The sequence below is a fragment of the Tigriopus californicus genome, chromosome 5 (assembly GCF_007210705.1).
Source record: "Tigriopus californicus strain San Diego chromosome 5, Tcal_SD_v2.1, whole genome shotgun sequence".
Lineage (NCBI taxonomy): Eukaryota > Metazoa > Arthropoda > Copepoda > Harpacticoida > Harpacticidae > Tigriopus > Tigriopus californicus.
In genome coordinates, this window is record NC_081444.1 from 5,987,556 (window position 1) to 6,007,748 (window position 20,193).

General features: G+C 44.0%; 2 protein-coding genes across 7 annotated transcripts in view; one reads left to right on the forward strand and one right to left on the reverse strand.

Annotated features, from left to right (window-relative positions):
• Positions 1–3,259: 3,259 nt before the first annotated feature.
• Positions 3,260–6,152, reverse strand: LOC131880235 (snake venom metalloproteinase ACLF-like). 3 transcript variants are annotated; one of them, XM_059226810.1, is made up of 8 exons: positions 5,879–6,152; positions 5,168–5,624; positions 4,829–5,106; positions 4,446–4,769; positions 4,151–4,387; positions 3,893–4,082; positions 3,604–3,821; positions 3,260–3,544 (listed from the first exon to the last, which is right to left on the reverse strand). In XM_059226810.1, the coding sequence occupies exons 2-8, from the start codon at positions 5,445–5,447 to the stop codon at positions 3,332–3,334; spliced, it is 1,740 nt and encodes a 579-aa protein (XP_059082793.1). In that variant the 5' UTR covers positions 5,448–5,624; positions 5,879–6,152; the 3' UTR covers positions 3,260–3,331. The 3 variants fall into 3 exon arrangements, with proteins under 3 accessions (XP_059082793.1, XP_059082794.1, XP_059082795.1); XM_059226811.1 differs by lacking the exon at positions 5,168–5,624 and having other exon boundaries at positions 5,895–6,152; XM_059226812.1 differs by lacking the exon at positions 5,168–5,624.
• LOC131880234 (uncharacterized) overlaps positions 3,956–20,193 on the forward strand; it is a 40,134-nt gene continuing 23,896 nt past the window's right edge. The window contains exons 1-2 of one of the 4 annotated variants that reach the window (XM_059226809.1): positions 3,956–4,098; positions 14,601–14,996. In XM_059226809.1, the coding sequence (XP_059082792.1) occupies positions 14,613–14,996 (384 nt within the window). In that variant the 5' untranslated portion in view covers positions 3,956–4,098; positions 14,601–14,612. Of the gene's footprint in view, positions 4,099–6,295; positions 6,439–12,050; positions 12,793–14,260; positions 14,997–20,193 lie in introns of those variants that run through there. The other 3 variants (XM_059226808.1, XM_059226807.1, XM_059226806.1) reach the window with 3 other exon arrangements.

Below are 20,193 nucleotides of genomic sequence, written 5' to 3' on the forward strand. Positions count from 1 at the left end.
TTATCACGCTTATGAGCACATTTTTTTCCGTTCCTTCAATACGTAGGCGAGGTAATCCTCGCCACCTGGCGGCCATAATTGACCTCAATAAGTCAGTGTTGTATGATTTGGTTTTGTGGTGGGCAAGATTTTTGAAGCTCACAAAGCTCACAACCGTCAGAAAGGACTTATCCCCTCGTTTTCAAGACATTTCCAGCGTCATCAAACTAGTTGTACTTCATTGAAAGGGCGTTTTCCTCTCACAAAGTCGATGGCAGCTTTTTCAAAAAATCACTTGATGCCAAACTTGTTCATGGATGAATGAGACCAGAGGATGGATAACACTCAGGTGATGTCGACCATACCGTGATGCTAAGACATTGATTCTCCAGAAGCGCATATCCAACACTGGATTGACCCTCAACGAAACGATAAGGTGGATGACAGACAATTCAATTGTAAGGCAACACTCTTATCACCGGGTCTTCAGAAGGCCGTCACCTGCCTTTTGAATCAATTGTGGCTCTCCAAGCCAGCGGCTACCAAAAGCACCATTCAACAAACTGCATGGCCTTCACAGGCACTCACTCAACGTTTTGATCTTTGTTATGATTTGACATTTCGGATGGTCCCGTGAAGAGTGATTGGCGCCACTGATAGTGAAACAAGGTTCAAATCAAAAATGAAGAAGCTTGAGGATAAAAGCGCTCAACCAGATATCTTTCAAATTAACGAGTTATCATTCAAGATAAAGAAAGTCAAAGCTCACAAAACCGCCATTTAGATGAGAAATCTGCTTTAAGTATATGGATCGAAAGTTAAACCGGAGAAAATGATTCCAGCAGAGGAAAAAATGGAATATCTGATTAGGTATATTTTTTTCCAATTAGGGATCGTCTTTTGTATCCAATAACCATCCCGTCAATGGTAATCAGTCAACCTTGAGGTGCTTGGCTATAAAAAAAGAAATCTCTTTTTTCTAAGTCGAATTGGCCATGACACTGAACACTCTTTTGAAATGAATCATGTGTATCCAATCCAAATGATATACTCCTTTTCACACTAAAAAGAGCGAAATTCAATTTTGAGGCTTTCCTTATTAGATTCATGTCCATCTGATGAGTTTGCCGACTATGGCACAATGTACTTGAAATATGGAATGTCACGAGCTTCCCGCCAAATCGGCCTGCTCTTGGTTAGACATGCTCTCAGGCTGTCCAGAGATTTGGCTGGAAAGAGCATTGGATATCAGTTCTTCTTTCTTCCCGTCCACTATTTTTGGGCCACTCACTCTTCATGAGATCTACTTGGATTGGCAATAGAGCGATGGTCGAATCAAATGTTTTGCCTGCATTTTGCCTTTATTGTAGTCCCTTGCTTCAAAGAGCGGGTGACGGCCCCAACGGTCCCAACAGCCCCAATGGCCCTGTTGGTTTTGGATGTGTTGCCTAACTATGGGATTGACTGTCGTCCACTTTCCGATTTGGTTGAGGGTCGATTCCATTGCTTTCGATATGCCAATCTGGCAGATCAATGTCTTTGCATCACGGCATGTTCTTCAACACATAAAGATTTCCGTCCTCATGTGTCTCATTCACTCCACGAACGAGTGTGTGAGATGAAAACCTTCCTTTTGATAACAGTAAAACTGTGGATGTCGCTGAAGTATCTCGAAAACGAAGAGAAATGTCCGTTTTGGCGGTCCTATGCTCTTCCGGACAATCAATGTTTTAGCATCACGGTATGTTGACTACAACTAGTTTGATGCCGCTGAAATGTCTTGAAAGCGAGGGACAATGTCCGTTCTGACGGTTGTGAGCTTTGTGAGCTTCAAAATCTGCCCACCCAAAACCAAATCATAACAAACAGCTGACTTTGAGGTTAATTATGGCCGCCAGGTGGCAGGATTACCTCGCCTACGTATATTTCGGTTCTACATTCGCCAGCTGCTCCGTTATTATAGCCAAATAAATCTTTAACAACAGTGCTGACAAAGAGATCGTGATCAAAGGTGCTTTTGCGAGCCATCTGATAGCTCAAAGCATCGTCAATTTACACTTCTTTTTGTCCGCTTTAAGACCTCGTTTTCGTCGAGGTTTGCCAGTTTCGGGTCCCTGGAAATCCGTCAAGATCTTTTTTGGCAATGTGGAATAAATTTCAAAAGGGAAATTGTCACTTGAGTGTCTCAAAAATGGCGCAGGATTTTCCCAAACGTCCAAGGGAGGTATCATCCCACTGGTTGCATCCAGTTCGTCTTCCTCGTCCTCAAACTTGACTGTCTTTACGTCTCTTTCTTTTGATGAGTTACGTGGCCTTCTTGAGGGGCCTTTCTTGTTCATCCTGACCTTGAGCTCGCCCGTGAGCTGTTTTGCGGTTGATTGGGCAAAATCTAAATCTGACAGGATCCCGAAACATGTTGCGCAACTGTTGCCTTCGGTATTATACAGTGATGCACACTCATAAAGCTTAAAAATGAGGGGTATTCGAGAACATGGCATTATCGTTTTTGTGACGGAATGCAAGTCATGGGGCATGTCTTCCCCACATACAACACAATACACTAATATTTTGAACCAAAAAAACTAATCTTGTCTTGCTCTTTTCTTCACGGTGAGTTATGGGACGAGGACTAGNTTTTGATGAGTTACGTGGCCTTCTTGAGGGGCCTTTCTTGTTCATCCTGACCTTGAGCTCGCCCGTGAGCTGTTTTGCGGTTAATTGGGCAAAATTCAAATCTGACAGGATCCCGAAACATGTTGCGCAACTGTTGCCTTCGGTATTACACAGTGATGCGCTCTCATAAAGCTTAAAAATGAGGGGTATTCGAGAACATGGCATTATCGTTTTTGTGACGGAATGCAAGTCATTGGGCGTGTCTTCCCCACATACAACACAATACACTAATATTTTGAACCACAAATACTAATCTTGTCGTGCTCTTTTCTTCACGGTGAGTTATGGGACGAGGACTAGATGATTCCTCTATTTTTCTAGGAACTTTAAAGGCTTCCTGGTAGAATTGACCCGGTGAGTCTAGATTATTTGATCGGTACAATTGAAACTGCGTTCTTTTGTCAACAAACCGATCGCTGGAACATCAATTTTGATGTTCACTATTCCAATGTGTCAAAAGCGAGAGCATGAATGCATAAGATGCATGTAACAAGTGTCAAATTATAATCTCGAACAAAATATTCATGCTGCCAAAAGCTTAACGCTGGAAAACGGAAAGGTAAAAACTACAAACGCGCAACCTCTGACTAATTTGCTCTTGTTATGAATTGCAAGTAACAAACGTATATTTAGAAATTGTGGTATAAAAGTAAAAAAAAAACCTGGCAAACATTCGAAATCATGGACCATTCTTGCATTTGCATTCGATGCAGAAGACGTTCCAATTTTTGCCCTTCCGGCAACAATCTCCACCGTCAAAATCGCAAGCGGAAATATTGTTCACATCATCGCAAAACCCATCTCCTTTCAAGTGAGGTGATGGGCAAACTGTTTTTATACTGTTATCGGTAGTATCATTGACACCAACTTTGATGCTATGACATTGGCATTTCTGAAAGAAGCAAATTTTACATGGCGACGCTCTGCTCTGAGCTTGAATTTTTTACCTACCTGGCAAAAAGCATTCCAATCGGGCTTTGTTTTGTTGCAGCAATCTCCAGAATCGAAATCGCAATCGGCAATGTTGTTCATATCATCGCAAAACCCATCACCTTTCCATAATGGTGCTGGGCAAGAGAACTTTCCATCATCCGTTGGCAACTTTTCCGTCTCTGGTCCTGGTAGAGTTGGGGGTACAAATGATCCATCATCCGGAGCAGAATCCAAAACTATGTGTAGGGAAATCCCCTCGATGAATGAGCATTTATGTATGTTTGGTTATGTGAGTACCCTTTCCTACCTGTCATGCAATGCTGTCCCTTTTTAGACAATTGAACCCTGTAATTGTTCTTGAAGTCTTCTTGAGAGCATTTCGACCAAACATCAGGAGTATCACCATAGTCCATGATTCCCGTGCACCCACGTGCCTTATACTTTTCCGTGAAATCGTGATTCATCCCCAAATTGTGACCAACCTCGTGGGCAACAACCTAAAAGAAAGTTGTCGTAAGTCATTGTAAGGGGGAGGGGGGGGGATATCTTCTTCTTGAGGCATTACCTTTGCAGATGCAGCTATCGTTTTCCGCCATTCATTTATGGACAATTGAAGTCCGCTGTTGGAACATATCCCTCCAACAAACGCAATTCCGACCGTTCCAAAATATTCAGGATCGTCACAGAACAACACGTACACATTGGCTTCCGTCTTTCCCATGATCTTTTCTCGCGCCCTTTTGATGTCGTCAGTACTTGCTCTCCAAATTTGATCTGGGAACGCTTTTGGTTGTCCAATAACCTATCAAGAGGCTCAAATGGAAACCCTTGCAACATCGGTTAGTGACATGAATCCTTACCCTTAAACGAATTTGAACTAACAGCGATGGATGGTAGAAATGAGCCTGAGTATGAGCCAGCACTTTGGAGATCCATTCCTCTACATTTGACACCTTTGCTGCAAAAGTGCTGTCGTAACCCACTTGAACAGTGAGTTCTTGGTAAGGAGGAATATCTGTGCATTCTCCATCAGGACAGATTTGTCCCATATGCATAGCTTTCTTCTCCTTTGGAATCAAGAGCATTTCATCCCCTTCGAGTAAAATCCAATCTGATGCCTGAGGAAGATCAATCGACATTCGGTCTTCTTGGCCGTGGGGCATGTCCGTTGCTGTCTTCTCAACCTGGAGAATAATTGGACATTCAGTTCATGTTTGAGTTCGATCAAAATCGTCATACTTACATTCGACTCGTTGAACAAATAGGATCCCATGTTGCGTCCACTCAGGAGAGTAATTTCGGTTTCCCCGCTTCCTTGGCAGCCTGTTACGGCCACAGTTGCTCTTGAGTCATGTTCCAGCCGACCGAGGTAGTTGCAGAGGGGTTTCTTGTGATCCTCCACATCCGGCATTGCATCGTGTGGATATAAAGATATTTTGTCTGCATCATTAATTCCAAAATGCACTCTCATAGTGGGAGTGCTATTGCCTTGGGACTCGTGCCATGTGAAGAAGGGATGAGCTATAGAAAAGGCAGTCATGAAAATGTATGCATTCAAATCATGGTCCGAATTTGTGCTCACTGTTGGCTAGAAAATGCAACTCCAAATCGTTTTGTTGTTGCGGGCTTAAGGTGTCATTACTGTTGTCGTCATTGGTTTTGAAAGGTGGACCTCTTATTGGGACCGGGTCCAATGAAAATGCTTGGGCCAGTAATGATGAAGGACAAAGAATACTCAAAACGAGCAATGAAAACGAGAACATTTCTATGGGAATGTTTACTCTCTTCTGACTCAAAAGAAAGCGTCTTCGCCTTTTTATTGCAATATTTTCCGAAGTTCCACCTGTTCCAATAATGACCATAATCTGCCCTAAATCTTAATACTTTAATCTAAAAAACTTGTTCGAGGATCCGCTCCCAACCCCTCATCTTCCAACATCAGCAGCATTCAAGAAGTTTTGGTATCTTCGGAGACAAATAATCTGGTCACGAATTCGTCCGCATCGGCATATGTCAAAAAGGCCTCAAACGCAATATGCCTGAAAAGTAGGCGTACGCGTGGTGGGGCATGGTATGAGTGGCTGTGAGGGTATAAGCGCATTGAAGGTATGATGGAAGGAGCCGGAATTACACCATCAACCTGGATGGATTGGGCAGTGGTGCCATGACGGTGGCTCCCACTAGGTCGGCTCGATCCGACCAACACCTGAACTTATCTCTCTACCCCTATGAGATCATTGCCGAATTCATCTGTAAGAAGACGCCAAGCTAAGAGACAGGATGGGCACCTTACCCCTGGCAAGACCGACCTGCGACTGAGAGCCCGGGAATACATATTCAACAGTTCTGGAAGGGCTGACTGTACTGGACAGTACCAGCGAGGTTCAACCACCACCCGCCGACCAGGATGGCCACTACCATGACACGGGTGCCCGCCCGCACACACGTTGAGAGATCCAGGAGGCACTCAAGAGGTTCTGGTTCAGCTGGCGATTTGGGCAGGGGCAGAGAAGAGACTAGCTGCCAAGGAAATTAGCACCAAGTGGAAGTGCCACAAAATCGACTCAAATCAATTGTTGATCTTTTCAAAACGTGAAATGGAGGTGCGAAATGGTGACTGAAAGAGGGTACTGATAAGGGATCAAGGAGCTCTTACTCCTTGAGAGGGACCAGCCTCAGTTGGAAAACGAGTGGTTGCAGTGAAATATCCATCGAGTGTCTACAGAATGAGAGCAAGGTCAAAGTGACGTGGTTCGATAATTAACGGTGGATTGTGCTACTCCCGTGTCTGTTCCTGTGATTTCAGTGCCTGACTTCTCTGGCTAAGATTGATCTCTAATGTCTTAATTCAAGGTGAGGCTTGTACGTAAACCGTTTTTAGAATGATGCTGTAAATTGATCTCGTTGTTGAGGGTTCCTCAGTGGAATTTTCCAAGCCAGTGTGACCCGGTTTATTTTATGTCCAGTTGTAAAAGGTACGAGCAAATGAGAGTGCTCCATCAAGTTATTCCAGCAGATTATCGGATTCCACTGAATTCTCCCCCGGAAGGTCTTGTAAACCTGCTTAATCTTCTCTCGATCTTAATCCACCACTCTTTAAGAAGTTAGCAGTTCCGTGTAGTGGAGCCAAGTAGCTGCAAACTGTTGTGTTTAAAGAGGCAATTTTGATGCATTTTCAATCTTACTAGGTACTAGGGACCCTCTACAGTTACTCTCCACGAGAATGGCCTCGTTCTTGGCCATCGTCGTTTGCTTGGCGTTTCAAATGCCCTTCTTCAAAAATCCTCTTATCATCCCTAAATATCAAAGCTCATCTGTCGCAAGGGATTATTTGGCTTTCCAACTGAGAAATCGGACGAGAAAATGGCTCAAGAACTAGTCAAGCAGGCTTCTAGAATCTCGAGGCTTTTAAGAGCTTGTCAAGACAATGCTTCAAAGAGAGCTTATTGATAGAGCCCCTTTTTAACCCCCTCAGCTAATCCTCAATAGGTTTAAAAGGGTATACAACTGCATGCCGCCACATTGGTCCAGAATTTGCTTGGTCACGATTTAGCCAACGATAAAAAACCGTGGATGTCTCCTCTGGATAGGATCGAGATCAAGAGGGTTCTTGGTTGGTATGTCGGCCAGAAGTTGACATTTTTTTTTCGCTCAAACGCAGCTTGCTCGAAGCAAACGATCAGACTAGCTGAGTCTTGACAAGAAGATAGATGGGATCTCAATATGGGTCGATCCATCGTCCATGATGTGTCAGAAAATAGCGGATGAAGAAAGAATAGGTAAAAGTGCACACCACTACTGCGATGATCTAGTGTACAATGGTGGTAGTGTTGGTGGTGGCTGACTGGGGTAAAAGTCGTGCATATTTTCTCGAGGTCAATTGGAAGTGAGTGGCTGAAGATTCCATGATGGGGAAGAATCGACCAGGGAACGAGTTATTCCCTCCTCGCCTAATTTTGCAGATTTCACTTCGTTTCCATCCTCAAGCTTGTCAGCTGTTATTCGAGCCTTCAGGGTTTGGACAATTTAGGGTAATGGTGGAGATATTGGAATGCCCAAGTTTGCAGGCATGGATCCTTGTTGTGGTGGCTTACTTTCTCGTTTCATGTTTCATTCACTTTTAAGAAGGAGATCGATGGACTTCCTCGACAATTCCTCACCAGTCGCCATCAGCCTCCCTGCGTTTCTCGCACTGAAGGTCTATTTCCAATGGACTCGAATAGAGCAATTTTCTCAGCGTCCTAATCTCGAAATGATTCGAGTCCTATCATTCGTATGTCTGATGGACCTCCTCATGGCGTCCCTTGATCATCGCTATCATCATTCAGCTAACCCTGAGCACGTTCAAATCCTATTGAAAGCGACGAACCTACCTTTTTATTCAAATGCGAACCATCAAGGTCGCCGAGTAGGATTTCTCTTGAATTGGTCTAGTCTACGCGAAGCTTAATGAACCCGAATGGCATGATATTGTTCCTTGAATTAACCATTGATCTTCTACGTTGTAACTGGTCAGCACTACAAGATCGTAATCAATTTGCTCGAAAAATGCACCGCTTTCCGCTAAATAGTTGTGGCGCAATGAGAAAAAGGGTTGAAGGTTGCTGATATCCATTCAAACCTCTTCACATTGGTTTACCACAAGCTCCAATAGAGATTGAAGGGTATTTGTTCATTCAGCGAGAACATGCGTTTGTTTATGCACGTGGTGTAACGCTTCTCTCCAGGATTTGGTTCTCGTATCATATCACATTGAATTCCTGCGCAGAAAAAAAATTGCCAATCCAAGGAGGTAATAAAACTGAGTAAACGATAACGACACCTTCACTTGCTAACACCTGTGGCCAAATCCACAATGTGAACGTCGTGTTCAATAGTACTTGGCCTGCCTACCGTTTTGGTAGTTACCACCCACCAAGTCCCGAATCTCTGTCCATGATCCATGAATAAAGAGAGTACATCCAGTACATCTAATGCAAAGCGAAAGCATTAAACGATTTAGTTAAGACGCAGCTGACATCTCGTTTTGAGAGGCAACATTAGGCCGACGGTCAGGGTTGAATTATGTGTTATTATGTAATCTGAAAGTGGTTCATTGAGATCTTCTGAGGCCAGTTTCATTATCTCCAGTCCGACTAAAGCATGGAAAAGACATTAAAAATGAAGAAAAGGGCGAAATTCTGAAATGTTGTTCATTGCCAACATGTTATCCGTAGCAATGAAATCAATACTTGGATAGGCTGAGCTATTTGGAAACTTGCGGAAAGTAAGCACAGAGTTCCATGATCGGTGAATGGATTATTGTTGAACGTAGGCATATGATTCGAAATGAGAAAATGGAAACCAGTCAAGTGGAGATGTTAATTTTGTGCTTATAAGAAGAAGATGAGGGTTTGGGTTCTCTATTCCATCTTGAACTCGCACCTGGGTTAACGAGTCGAAATTTACGAGTGCACACGTCGTGTAGTGACATCACTACTTGAGAATAACTGGCTGTTAAAAGTGGTGATTCGAAATCGTGCTCCTCCTTTTTGGCTGAGGATGGTAGAATAAATTACATGATCCTTATTTTTTCCAGCATATATCGTACGCATATAACCGTGGAGTTTAAGGCTTTACACTGATGTATCAGAGATAAAATAGAATAAAAACGAAGGTTTCGGTCAATTTGGCCCAGTGCAAAAATGTTCGTCTCGTTTCGTTATCAGGTTCGAATTTTGAAAGTGGATGGTCGTTGGAATGTGAGACAAGCGGGAACATGGTGGCATGCAGGCGGTAATGCGAGTTCGTATGTGTATGTGTGTGTGTGCCTTTTTGTTTGATTTACGAATTCCAATCTTAAAAATGGAGCTCATGGAGAGCTATCTTGGGCGCCAAGATCGGATGGAATTCTCGTCGGGCGATATCATGAGACAATAGACCGGGACTTGGTTTATTTGTTTGTGAGTGAGTCCAACTCAAGAAACATTCACCCTCCTTGGTTCATTTGGAGATGGCGTTGAGAAAGGTTGGGAGTCGGTGCTTTTGCAACCTGTTAATTGCTTTCCGGGGAACCGTTGCTTCTTCCACGTTTGATGGTTTTCAAATCGATTCACATCGCCGCAGAGAGCCCCTCAAAATACGAGCCCCTCGGATTCAAATAGAATTCGAGATTCTTTCGTTATTTTCATTGGCTTCTCGAGTGTTTCTGGTTCCAGCGGCTGCCTCTTTTTATTGGAGCTATTTAATATTATCCATGGATGGTGCTTCCAATTTGATGACAGACCGAAGAAACCTCCATCCAGTTATTAATGGATCACTAAGAACGGGAACGGGAGAAGAGAGGGAGAGAATTCACTTTTTCATGGAGCATTATTCTCATTATTCCTTTTACCACTAAGCATTGGTCTGATATGCATGTGTTTCACCAAACGTCGCTTTTCAATGTAATTCACAGAAGCATATCATGGCGTATCCTCTGAATGCGTACTGAATTTAGATAGGCACTGCGCATTGGGATGGATTGTGGTTGGTCTTGTCCATTAAGAACATGCCAAATCTAATTTTAACAATTGGCTTTGTGTTATGAAATTCCTCGGCACGTCATTTACAGATGAGATCGAAGCTTTTTTGAAAGAGTGATTTGTCTGAGCTAGTCAAGTGTGTAAACCACCAAGTTCCGCTCCTGGCCTGATTAATCTTCACAGAGGGTTTAATGCATTTTCGACGTCCTAAAATGATTATCTGGGTTGGTCCAATCAACATGAACATCCTTGTAACAACTTCCCAGCTTATGGGGCTTAAATTAATTCAAATCCCATTTTGACCCTAGACACGGTGGGCGGGCCAAGTGAGTGAGATCGGTCGCTAGAACGGTTCGTTGGTTGCTTGGTTACCCTACGTACCATTGCCATCATTGTCCATAGGAGAAGCTCGGATGTTTCCAGTTCCTGGTCATTTTCGACACGTTTAAGTCGTCGGATCATTATGACCGCGACTAATCAAAGCTTGCCCCAAATTTCCATGACCTCAGTAAGGGAGGGTGAGTGATGGGTTTCTCGTTGTTGGCCCTCCTTGGCCTGGAATCTCTGCTAAGGTCTTCAACAACGTTGAAACGGATGGTGATCTATGAGGGAAAATGAGGTCAGTTCGGATATGGACTAAGGGAATGTTTTCGACTTCGTTAGTGGATCCAATATTTCAAGGATGCGTGTTTTTTGTGCCACATTCCAGTCGGAGCTTCCTTCTCTGTACGTATGTAGCTGGTGGCATCGCACTCCTATTCATCACATTCTTCCCAAGCCATGAAGCTGTGAACGATTTGAAAACTATCGATGAGAAGCCCCTATTATGCCACTTGGCCTTCTCGTTGGACAAAGTAGTACTCGTATCAATAGACAGACACACCTCGGTCATCAAGGAATTCCCCCCAACATGAGTCGGGAAAAAGTGCTTCTCTCATGGCAAATGCTCTCTCGCAACAAGTGGCATTGTTGCCTCTCTCTTGCCTCTCCACTCTCTCAGGTCTATCTACCCATCACCTTTTACAACCTGGCGATGCTCAGAATTTTCTTGGCCAAAACCCTCCAGACCATCCTCGACTACTTCTTCTTCTTCTTCTTCTTCTTCTCTCTCTTCCATGAACCATCTCCACTTCAGCACTGTATGGAGCCAAGGAGTACTGGAAGGCTCTTTGGATTTGAAAACCCAACGTAGTAATACTGAATGTACAACAACACTCCCTTAACTACCTTCCGAGTGATAGGAGTGTGTAGTGGACACTTCAAGTCAGGTTTTTCTTCAAGCCGGACTTCTCGGGGTCCGAATTCCTCGCTGGTAGTGGGCTGGCACAAGATACCACACTGAGTGCTCTGGCCCCTCCAGAGCCCTCTCTCCCACTGTACGTACATGTACCTATCTCGCTCCTCATAGAGTCTGTAGATATGTGATACGTGTGCTTGCCAGCCAGAGCTCCTGTAGGACTGGTCGTTCGTTGGTTTGATGGTTGTCGAACGGATGGTTCAAGCCCAGTTGGGGTACAGTCCAAAAGAACGACGTGCATATCATCCCTATGTTGGAGAAATGGCTACACTCAATTGGTTTACTAGCACCAAGCGGGCTTCTTCTGTAATACATAAAATTGCTTATACTTTGATTTTTGTAACTGAATGCGCAAAACTTAACCAATTGTACAATTGCTTTTTATTTGCGAACGAGATTGTTCAGGAATTGGAGTAACGACAATTTCAACAGCACACGGTACCATGTTTGGCATCCTCGATCAATTTTTAATGCAGTCATTCTGGACTCTGGATCTCATATTCAAGGCATGGATCACCTCGTTGGATGGAGTCAAATTCATATCTGGAGGCGTTTTAGAACTAGCAAACACGGACGTGGTCCAGGCAGGTTTTTATGTTTCAAGCAACGCAAGTGTGATCCAAGGGATTCAAGTTAGTCTGCAGATGAATTGGGCGTGTGGGGTAGAGCAGAGCGCGCTTAAGTCAGTTCAGTCTGAAGAAGAGCTTCCAAGTGGATAGAGCTCCTTGTGTTTCGTGCGCTGCCAAGTCTTTGAAGGAGCTGACTTTGACTTTTGTTTGGCAGTGTCAAGTTCTACTGATCAACTGACAGCGAAAGTTCGTTTCAGTTTCCGTGTTCGTTCAACGCAAATTAACACTGGCTCGAGCCCGTGAATTGAATAGATAGCCGTGTTGTCTCCGAAGTTGTTTGTGGCCTGGCGTTTTCGAAAGCGGCTTGGTTTGACCAATGTTGAGGTGCAGTTTTCATCTGAGAGGAATGGGTGAAACGAAAGAGCATCCTCGATCAATTGTGACGGTTCTGGTTTAATGCGAATGAGGAGTGTTTGTTCGACTGGATCTGAACAAACGAACGAAGAACCATTCGATTCGAGGCGGAGATGTGACGAGGGTCTTTAATGACGATGTTGTTCTTGCCTACTCCCCGTCTTGTTGTTGTCGTTGCTGTTGCTGCTGTGGTCGTTGGAGTTGCTCCTCCTGTTATTAACAGCCACAACGTGGTGTTCTTGTGAATTGTGATGGTGGGAAGTAATTACTGGACTCAAGAAGAGGTGACGGAAAGAGGAAGAAAACGAGAAGGAGGCATTATTGCCATTGAATTGGAATGAGTGAGAATTTGTCCAAAATGGATGACAATCATTGGAAGCCAATGACTTCGTCCAATCGATCCCAGAGAAATGACTTAATCGCGGTTAGTTGGAAATAATCACTGAACCAATCCACCAGACAACTCTTCTACAACAATGTTCCGCGGTTTCTTCAAAACAATCTCTCAAACTGACGAGCTGACAAGCCAACCTCTCGATTTTTGAAAGCCAGAATCTGGCCGATGATTTTAAGATCCACTTCCCCCCTTGTCTCTTTGGTGGACGAGCACAAACCATATGTCTCCAAATTTGCGAGGTCATGGCGTCTTTCTTTGAAGCCGATATAATGTTTCTATTGATTTGACAGATGGTCAGACGAGTTTGTCAAGTTCCCAGAGCAAGGATTTCTCAATACTTGTCTTGGACTCGATGGACACACACACACACACTTCTTGACATGGGAGAACAAACGAATCGGTTCTTTGGCTTCTCCTTTAACTTTGACTAAGGGCATTTGGATCTCAAATCCGTTCATGGTCATCGTGTTACCTAGTATTGTGGAAGTGTAGCAATAGTATTTGAGTTCGAACAAAGTCACTTTAATTCGATTTGATCTCCATTTTTCAAGTCACTCATGCGCCAGAAAGAAGTGTGCGCTTCTTATCGAATCGTGTTGGCTGTCGGCAGAATTTGTTAGTCGAATTTCAATTTGCTTCCAGCTATGATATTCCATTTAAGAGATGAAAAACAGCTCACGCCAGAGCAATGACGCCAACCAACCAACAGAGCAAGCTATGTACATTAATATCGAGACTTGCCTATCGAGCTACCTTTTCCTCAAAATTGATGCCTGACAGTCAGCCTAGTCCAACACTCAATGCCATGACAAGCACGCTGTTGAATCGATTGAACCAGAATAAGCCTAATGAAAGACCCCCAGCTTTCATTCGAAGTAGCGCATTCAAGGACAATTTGCATCAATTCCGGCTTATAGGCAACTATCCGAGTTATGTTAAGCCGCGGTCTTGGGATTGTTCTGCCAAAATCGCACTTTGCGCGTTTCCGTCACTGAACTTTATTCGAATCGTTATCATCATCATCATCATTCATTCATTCATTCAGGGTCCACGGTGAATGTTGGCAAATCAGCCACACAGGCCATGGGGATGGTGGGGCTTTAGAGTTCAGGAATTAGTCAGTACACTCCAGTGTGTATGCTCAATTGAGTATGTACCAGAGTAATAGCAATACGGGTACTAGTGCTAGGATAGGGTGTATGATGTTATCGCAGTTTACTCATTGCGCCCATCACTCTTCCCAGGGTAGGATTAGTATTCCTCGCTAGCTCGTAACATACACAACACATACGCCTGACCTCGATATGATGTCAGGTTTTAGTTGGATATTCATTCATTCCACCCCCAAAAATATAAATGCCCCTTTTGTTTGCTCAAGATTGAGAAGGTTATCTGATTTGAAACGGTTTGAAACCATCATATCCATATATCTGAACATGTTACGGTTCTGGTCTTGAATTAGGGACTCGGGTTCAGTGATTATCTCTCTACGCAGACGTGAATTTGAATCCCACCCAAGAACGATAAGAACCGAAGAGAGGGACGGACGGACGGGCGGTTGCGTGCGTCGTTTTTTTGTTTTGTTTATGAGTCAAATCTCTTCAGTTACACCATTTAATCCGGAGTAGTAAATTTGCCTTTGACGCAGGAAGTCCGATACCTCAAGACCTCTCTGTTATCATTGAACTAGTGTGCGTCCGTGTCAAGCTCGTTCGCCACAAAGTGGCTGAAAAACAATTGAGAGACTGTCAACAACACAAGAGGGGTTTAATGAACTTCGTAATTCTTACATGAAGTCGAGTGTGTAATTGTTCCAACGCTTCATCATGTTTCAGAAACACAGTATTATGAGTCTGAAGAAGAAGAGCAAGTCCTTGGGACATCTCACGGCCTTGGGCAGTCCCAACTTTGGCAGCCCCAAGATGAAGAAGCAGATCAGTTCGAAGAATTTTAACAGCAGTGTGAGTGAAGCAGTGCAAGGCAAGCTTAAATTCCTCAATGGGCATGACCTGAAGGCCCATCATGGCTCGCCCATGATCCAGTCTGGATCCAACAACAATCAGCATCATCCTCACCATCACCATCACTATATGCCTTCTAGATCAACCACCGCCCTTAGTATGGGTGGGTTGGCTTATGATGAGGCCAATGGAAGACCCGCGGGTCAATTTGAGGCGGGGACCTCCACCAATTCGCCAGTGAGAGGAGCCATCAAAACCACCACACCGAAGGTAAGATCATCATAAATAATCATACGCTGAAGCTTGAAGCAATGATGGAGGACTGATGTGGATTAGTTAGCACCTTTCCAACCTCACATATTGGTAGGTATGTGTGACTGAGTACGAGCCATCAACCTACCTACCTACCAACCTTCAAACGAGTACTGATCGCGAGAGTGAGTGAGCTCACATAAATTGTCAGTTGGTTGTTGATTTTGGGACTGGTTTTAATTCAGTACACCACTAGATTTGAATAATTTCCAACGCCCACTCCACCAATCATGTTCAGCTTTTTTCTCATTTGGTTTCAAAGCCACAGATGCTATCTTGGGGGAAGAGAAGATCTTAAAGCACATATCGAACGGCTCGTCAGAAACTCCAGCAATTCAAAAGGAGCCCCCCATATGGACACTTTAATTGAGCTGGGCCTTCATCATCTGTCTAGACGAGGAAGAATTTAAGGTATCTTCAAAGACTGGATGATCCGAACAGCCCTCTTTGAAGAATTAGAGGGGCAAAGCGGATGATGTTTTCTTCGCCTGGGCTCGATTCATTTTGTTGGAGTTCGAAGGCGTTCATAATTACCACCTTATGACAGTGAAAATTCAGACGGAAATGTGACGCTCTGTGGTCAAGTAGTTCAGATTCTCAAGTACAACAGCAACAAAAGCAACAACAACAACGACAACCATGGTCTACTTCCAAATCCATGAGTATGGACGTCTTACGATATGAACAAACTGTGAACCATGTAGCTCTTGTGGGAGGAAGAGACGCTGATTTTTGCTTCATTAAATGGCCAATTGTCGACACCCATGGAAAAGAGTGGATGGTTGGGTGGATGGGTGTTGGTCGGATGATCTTTACTGGTCGGCTGTTTGCTCGTTCCACACCCCAGGACTCACTTTGCCTCAGCCCCAATCCAGTGAAAGAAACGAATCAAACCCCGATCTTTTGGGATCCCTTCATTCCGAGAATAGCACAAGAAAGGTTCTGTATTGTCTCATTAATGGTCTACTGGAGCTCTAGATTCGTGGACGTGAATGATACCACCATGTCTTCCCCTCCCTCCCTCTTGTTGTCCCGATCCCTAGGTAAATAAGTGAATACCCACGCGTCTTCTGAGATGTTCCCGACTGTTGTTACGTAATGGAGGCCAATGATTGTGAGTGAAAGAAAAACACAAAACTTGACTCGACTTGAAGATGAAGGCGCCCTTTTTCATTTACCAACATTATCAGTTTTTGAGAGGTGATGTAGTGCGAGTGTTAGTTGTCAATTGTTGCCTCTAGCCATTTCCAACTTACTCTTCACACTCCACACCTTAATTGCACTGTCTTCAGATTTCTTGGCGAGAATCAACAACACCCGAGAGCGTCATCAAGCTTCTGTTGCTGGTGTTGTTGCTGTTGTTGTTGCTGTTTCTTTATCACTCAAAGGGGCAGCTGGTGATCAAATCCCCCTTCGGGAAAGAATCTGCCCAAGGTTCGATTCGAGCAATGAAGATTCTATCTATGCACCCGGTTTCTTCGTATTGTGATCACCGTTTTTTTCCTCGTTGGTGGCGTTCCGCCCATAACGAGCGTGTCCCCGGAATCCATTAGCTCGGCCCGAGGCCAAGGACCACGTCTTGAGATTGATTGAAAGAGACTCTATTGAGATCTGATGGTAATCACGGGAAAACTATTTTCCTCCTATTCTATTGGCCCCAAATGCGTCTCACCTGAAACAAAAGGCTACGACCAGGGTGACTCTTGGGGGTCTCGAACCTGGAAAAAGAAGTCCCCCCATACAAACAGTGGAAAGAGGAGGAGTTTTTGTTGTTTTTGTTGTTGTTGTTGTTGTTCGTGGATGCATTGATGATCTTGAACTCAATTCTTAGGGCTTTGTGTTGGTGAGTTACTTTTCTTGAAAATGACCTGTCACTCACGCACTACCTCCAGGACTCCAATGGTCGGCCAAGCCTTGAAGGGCTATTTCAGAGAGTGAAAGTTGACCTCTCATTGGTTCAAGTGTCAAAATCTAAGGTGCATTTGTCAATGTCTTTCGATTGAATAGAATGAACAATTGTTAGGAGATTGAGACATTTCTAGGATTCTGCCATTCAGATATTTTGTATGATGTAGCGAACATCTGGATGTGTAGCCGCAAAATCCAGTAGGTGATTCAATCCCTGAAATGATGTTCAGGAAACGTGTCCCTGGTAGAGACTGAAAGACACATTCAGTGAGTGGCTCGTGCAATAATTGTGGGCGGAAAGCTGAAAATTTCTCCTATGTCAATTGCACAAAGCGTGTTGTGCGCTCATCCTTGTTTGTGTAGTGGAAAAAGTAGTATTGGAAAATAATGAACCCGGAATCAACTAACCTGAAACAAAAGTTGAGCCATCTCTTGTACATCTCGTTGTCACGGACAACGGGAATGAATTGCCGAGCCCTCTATAAACAGTACAGAAGGTTCATGTTTTATAACATGTTCATGTTCATAGCCTGCAAATTTCATAGCCAAATCATAGATCAAAGCCAGCCAACAACTGGATCATTTCCGCACTGTTCAAGGATTTTGGCGAATTCACCCGCAACCACTATCACCACCAATTCCATGATTGGAATTGGAATAATTACGTGGCGCCTTTTTCAAAATCCACAATCAATCTCGAGATCGAGATCCATTCCAATATTTTTCGGGGGCAAGTAGAATTACTGAACCTATTTACTACCATGGTGGGTTGACCTTGAAGGATCGGGCCTTCAAAGGCAATTTTTGACTTCGACATTTGAAGTAGCGAGCGCTACTTCCAAGGCGATCTTGTCATGAATGCACTTCTGTGAGTGCACGATAATGGTTAATTTATTGAAGATGATGGATATCAATTGACATTGGGAGTGCGGGACACAAAGAGCTTGTGCATGGAATGCTTCACTTGGAGATCCTGCTCAAATGCAAGTAAACAATTCGGCCATCCTATGTACCTCCACGAGTGATTTGATAAAGCACGATTTGTATCTTTGTTGTTCAGACAAAGCTTGCGTTCACTTATCCAGGATCCACTCCTCCTCAACCAACACCGAAGACAAATTGCAAACTAAATCTAAGGTGGTTTTCTCCCAAGACCCCTCGAGGGTATGAATATAGATTGAAATTTAGCACTGCCCATCATCCTCATGATCATCGCAAAATGAAGTGGACCGAGCCGGAGCCAGTGGGTGCACATCCCTATCATCTTGGAACAGTATTATCATCATCATCATTATCATCATCCCGATCAGTCCGGAGGTGCTCCGGTTTCTGGCCTGCTTGCTCTATTCCAAAAAAGTCGATCTGGTTGCTTTAGAGTCCGCATATAAAGGAACCACAGGCTCACCATGGGTGGAGGAGATGCAATTTTGATCAAATTATCTGCAAACGCCGCCGCTCTCTTGAGCAAGCCATCAATCAGTCTTGTCCAACATTGGATGATTTTCCATTATTACCACTACCACTACCCGACTTGAACCAAGATCGCTGAACATTATTAGAATCCACGAAAAAAAAGACCAGAAATGGACCTGAAGACTAAGTGCATTGGCGGCTGTTTTTGTTCATACATGTCTTCAAGCTGATTCGATGTCTTCAACTTCAAACGAGTCTTGGTGACTGATGCTCCAAGGAAATCTACTATTGACTGACTCGTTGGCTTCCAAGCAACTCCAAAATCCCGTAGAACTCCCCATAAACCTGTTAGTGACGAGCAGTTGCAACAACCTATGTTTAATTTTATAGTATCATCAAAGCTCTTGCCATTTAGGCTAGCATGTGGATGCAATCTACCTCAAAAAATGTGAAAATTGTTGGCTCTCCAGGATGGCCAAGACTCGACATCAGTAGTGGTGGTTTTGGTGGTCGTGGTAGCGGCTGTGGTAGTCTGTACGTATTTGTTCATGTACCGGTCTAATGCTCGGCTGGTTGAAGATCTTTCGGATCAATAGAGCATGATGATGATGAATCCAGACCAGATGCATGGAGGTGGTTGGCGGTGTTCTGCCCGTCAAAATCAAAGCAAACCTACTTGGAGGGATTCAGCCACAATCGATCCCCTGACGTCCGTCCTGCCAATTGTAATTTGGAATTCAAACCTATGCTTGGTTGATCAACTTGGCAATCGAACTTGTCAACATTGCCTGATTTATAGCGAGTTTCAAGCCAAGTGCCAACAAAGGACCCTAGGAGACTAAATTAAAGAGATGGGCCCTTTTTCTAGAACTCCCAGGAACGATGCCTATCAGAACTCATTTGTCCACCTCCAGGACGTTGTGAAGTGATCTGAGGCCACACTTCTAGGAATTTCTCCGTTGTCACGTGACACTTTGGAGACCTTTTTTTTGCTCTGTCTCTGCGAACATGGTACCAGCTTGCAAATCGGTGATAAATCACGGTGCACAGTAGGACTAAATATAGGCGATCTTCATTGAAATTCCTGCCATATCCCTCTTCACTTATCGGTCGTCGGACAGTTCGTCGTCGTCATCATTATCATGGGTGGAATTGGTATTTATTGTGTGCTCCTCTTGGGCGAATGCATGTTGTTTGTTATCTGCGAACAAAACGAACGGCAAAAAAAGTTTGTCTCTTGTGTGTCTTTAATCTGATGATATTTACATCACAATAAATTCAGCTTTGTCACCGCCTAATGCACTCCTGGTACGTAGTGAAGTTACGTACAGCATGTACCACCGCATACAATTGTACCTACAGTACGTGTTCGTCGTTCATGCTTGACTTCTTCGCAGCAACGGACAACCAAGGACCATCCATCCACCATCCATCCATCCATCCAACCAACCATCGGCTTCGTTGGAGGCCAATGGCAATGTTACAATGGTGAAACCACAAGAGACCAAATTGAGAGGCATTCCGAGAAGATTTCGGTGATATCACTCTTCACTCCTTCTTGGATAATATTTAGAAACATTCCAAAGTGTGGTCAACGTTCACTGCATATTCATGAATCACATTCCCCGACGGATTGTCACGGATGGTTGGGAGTTTCATTGATTTTTAACCGCCACAAGGAGACCGGAGACCCGCGAAAATGATCCTTTGTACGAACAGTCCTCAAATGGTTTGGATGAATGCAGGATACAATGAGAGAGAGGGACGAAATAAACCAGGGAAGCTATTTGCTTGGCTTGATTGAATATGCCTTTGTTCTTTGTGATTGGGGAAA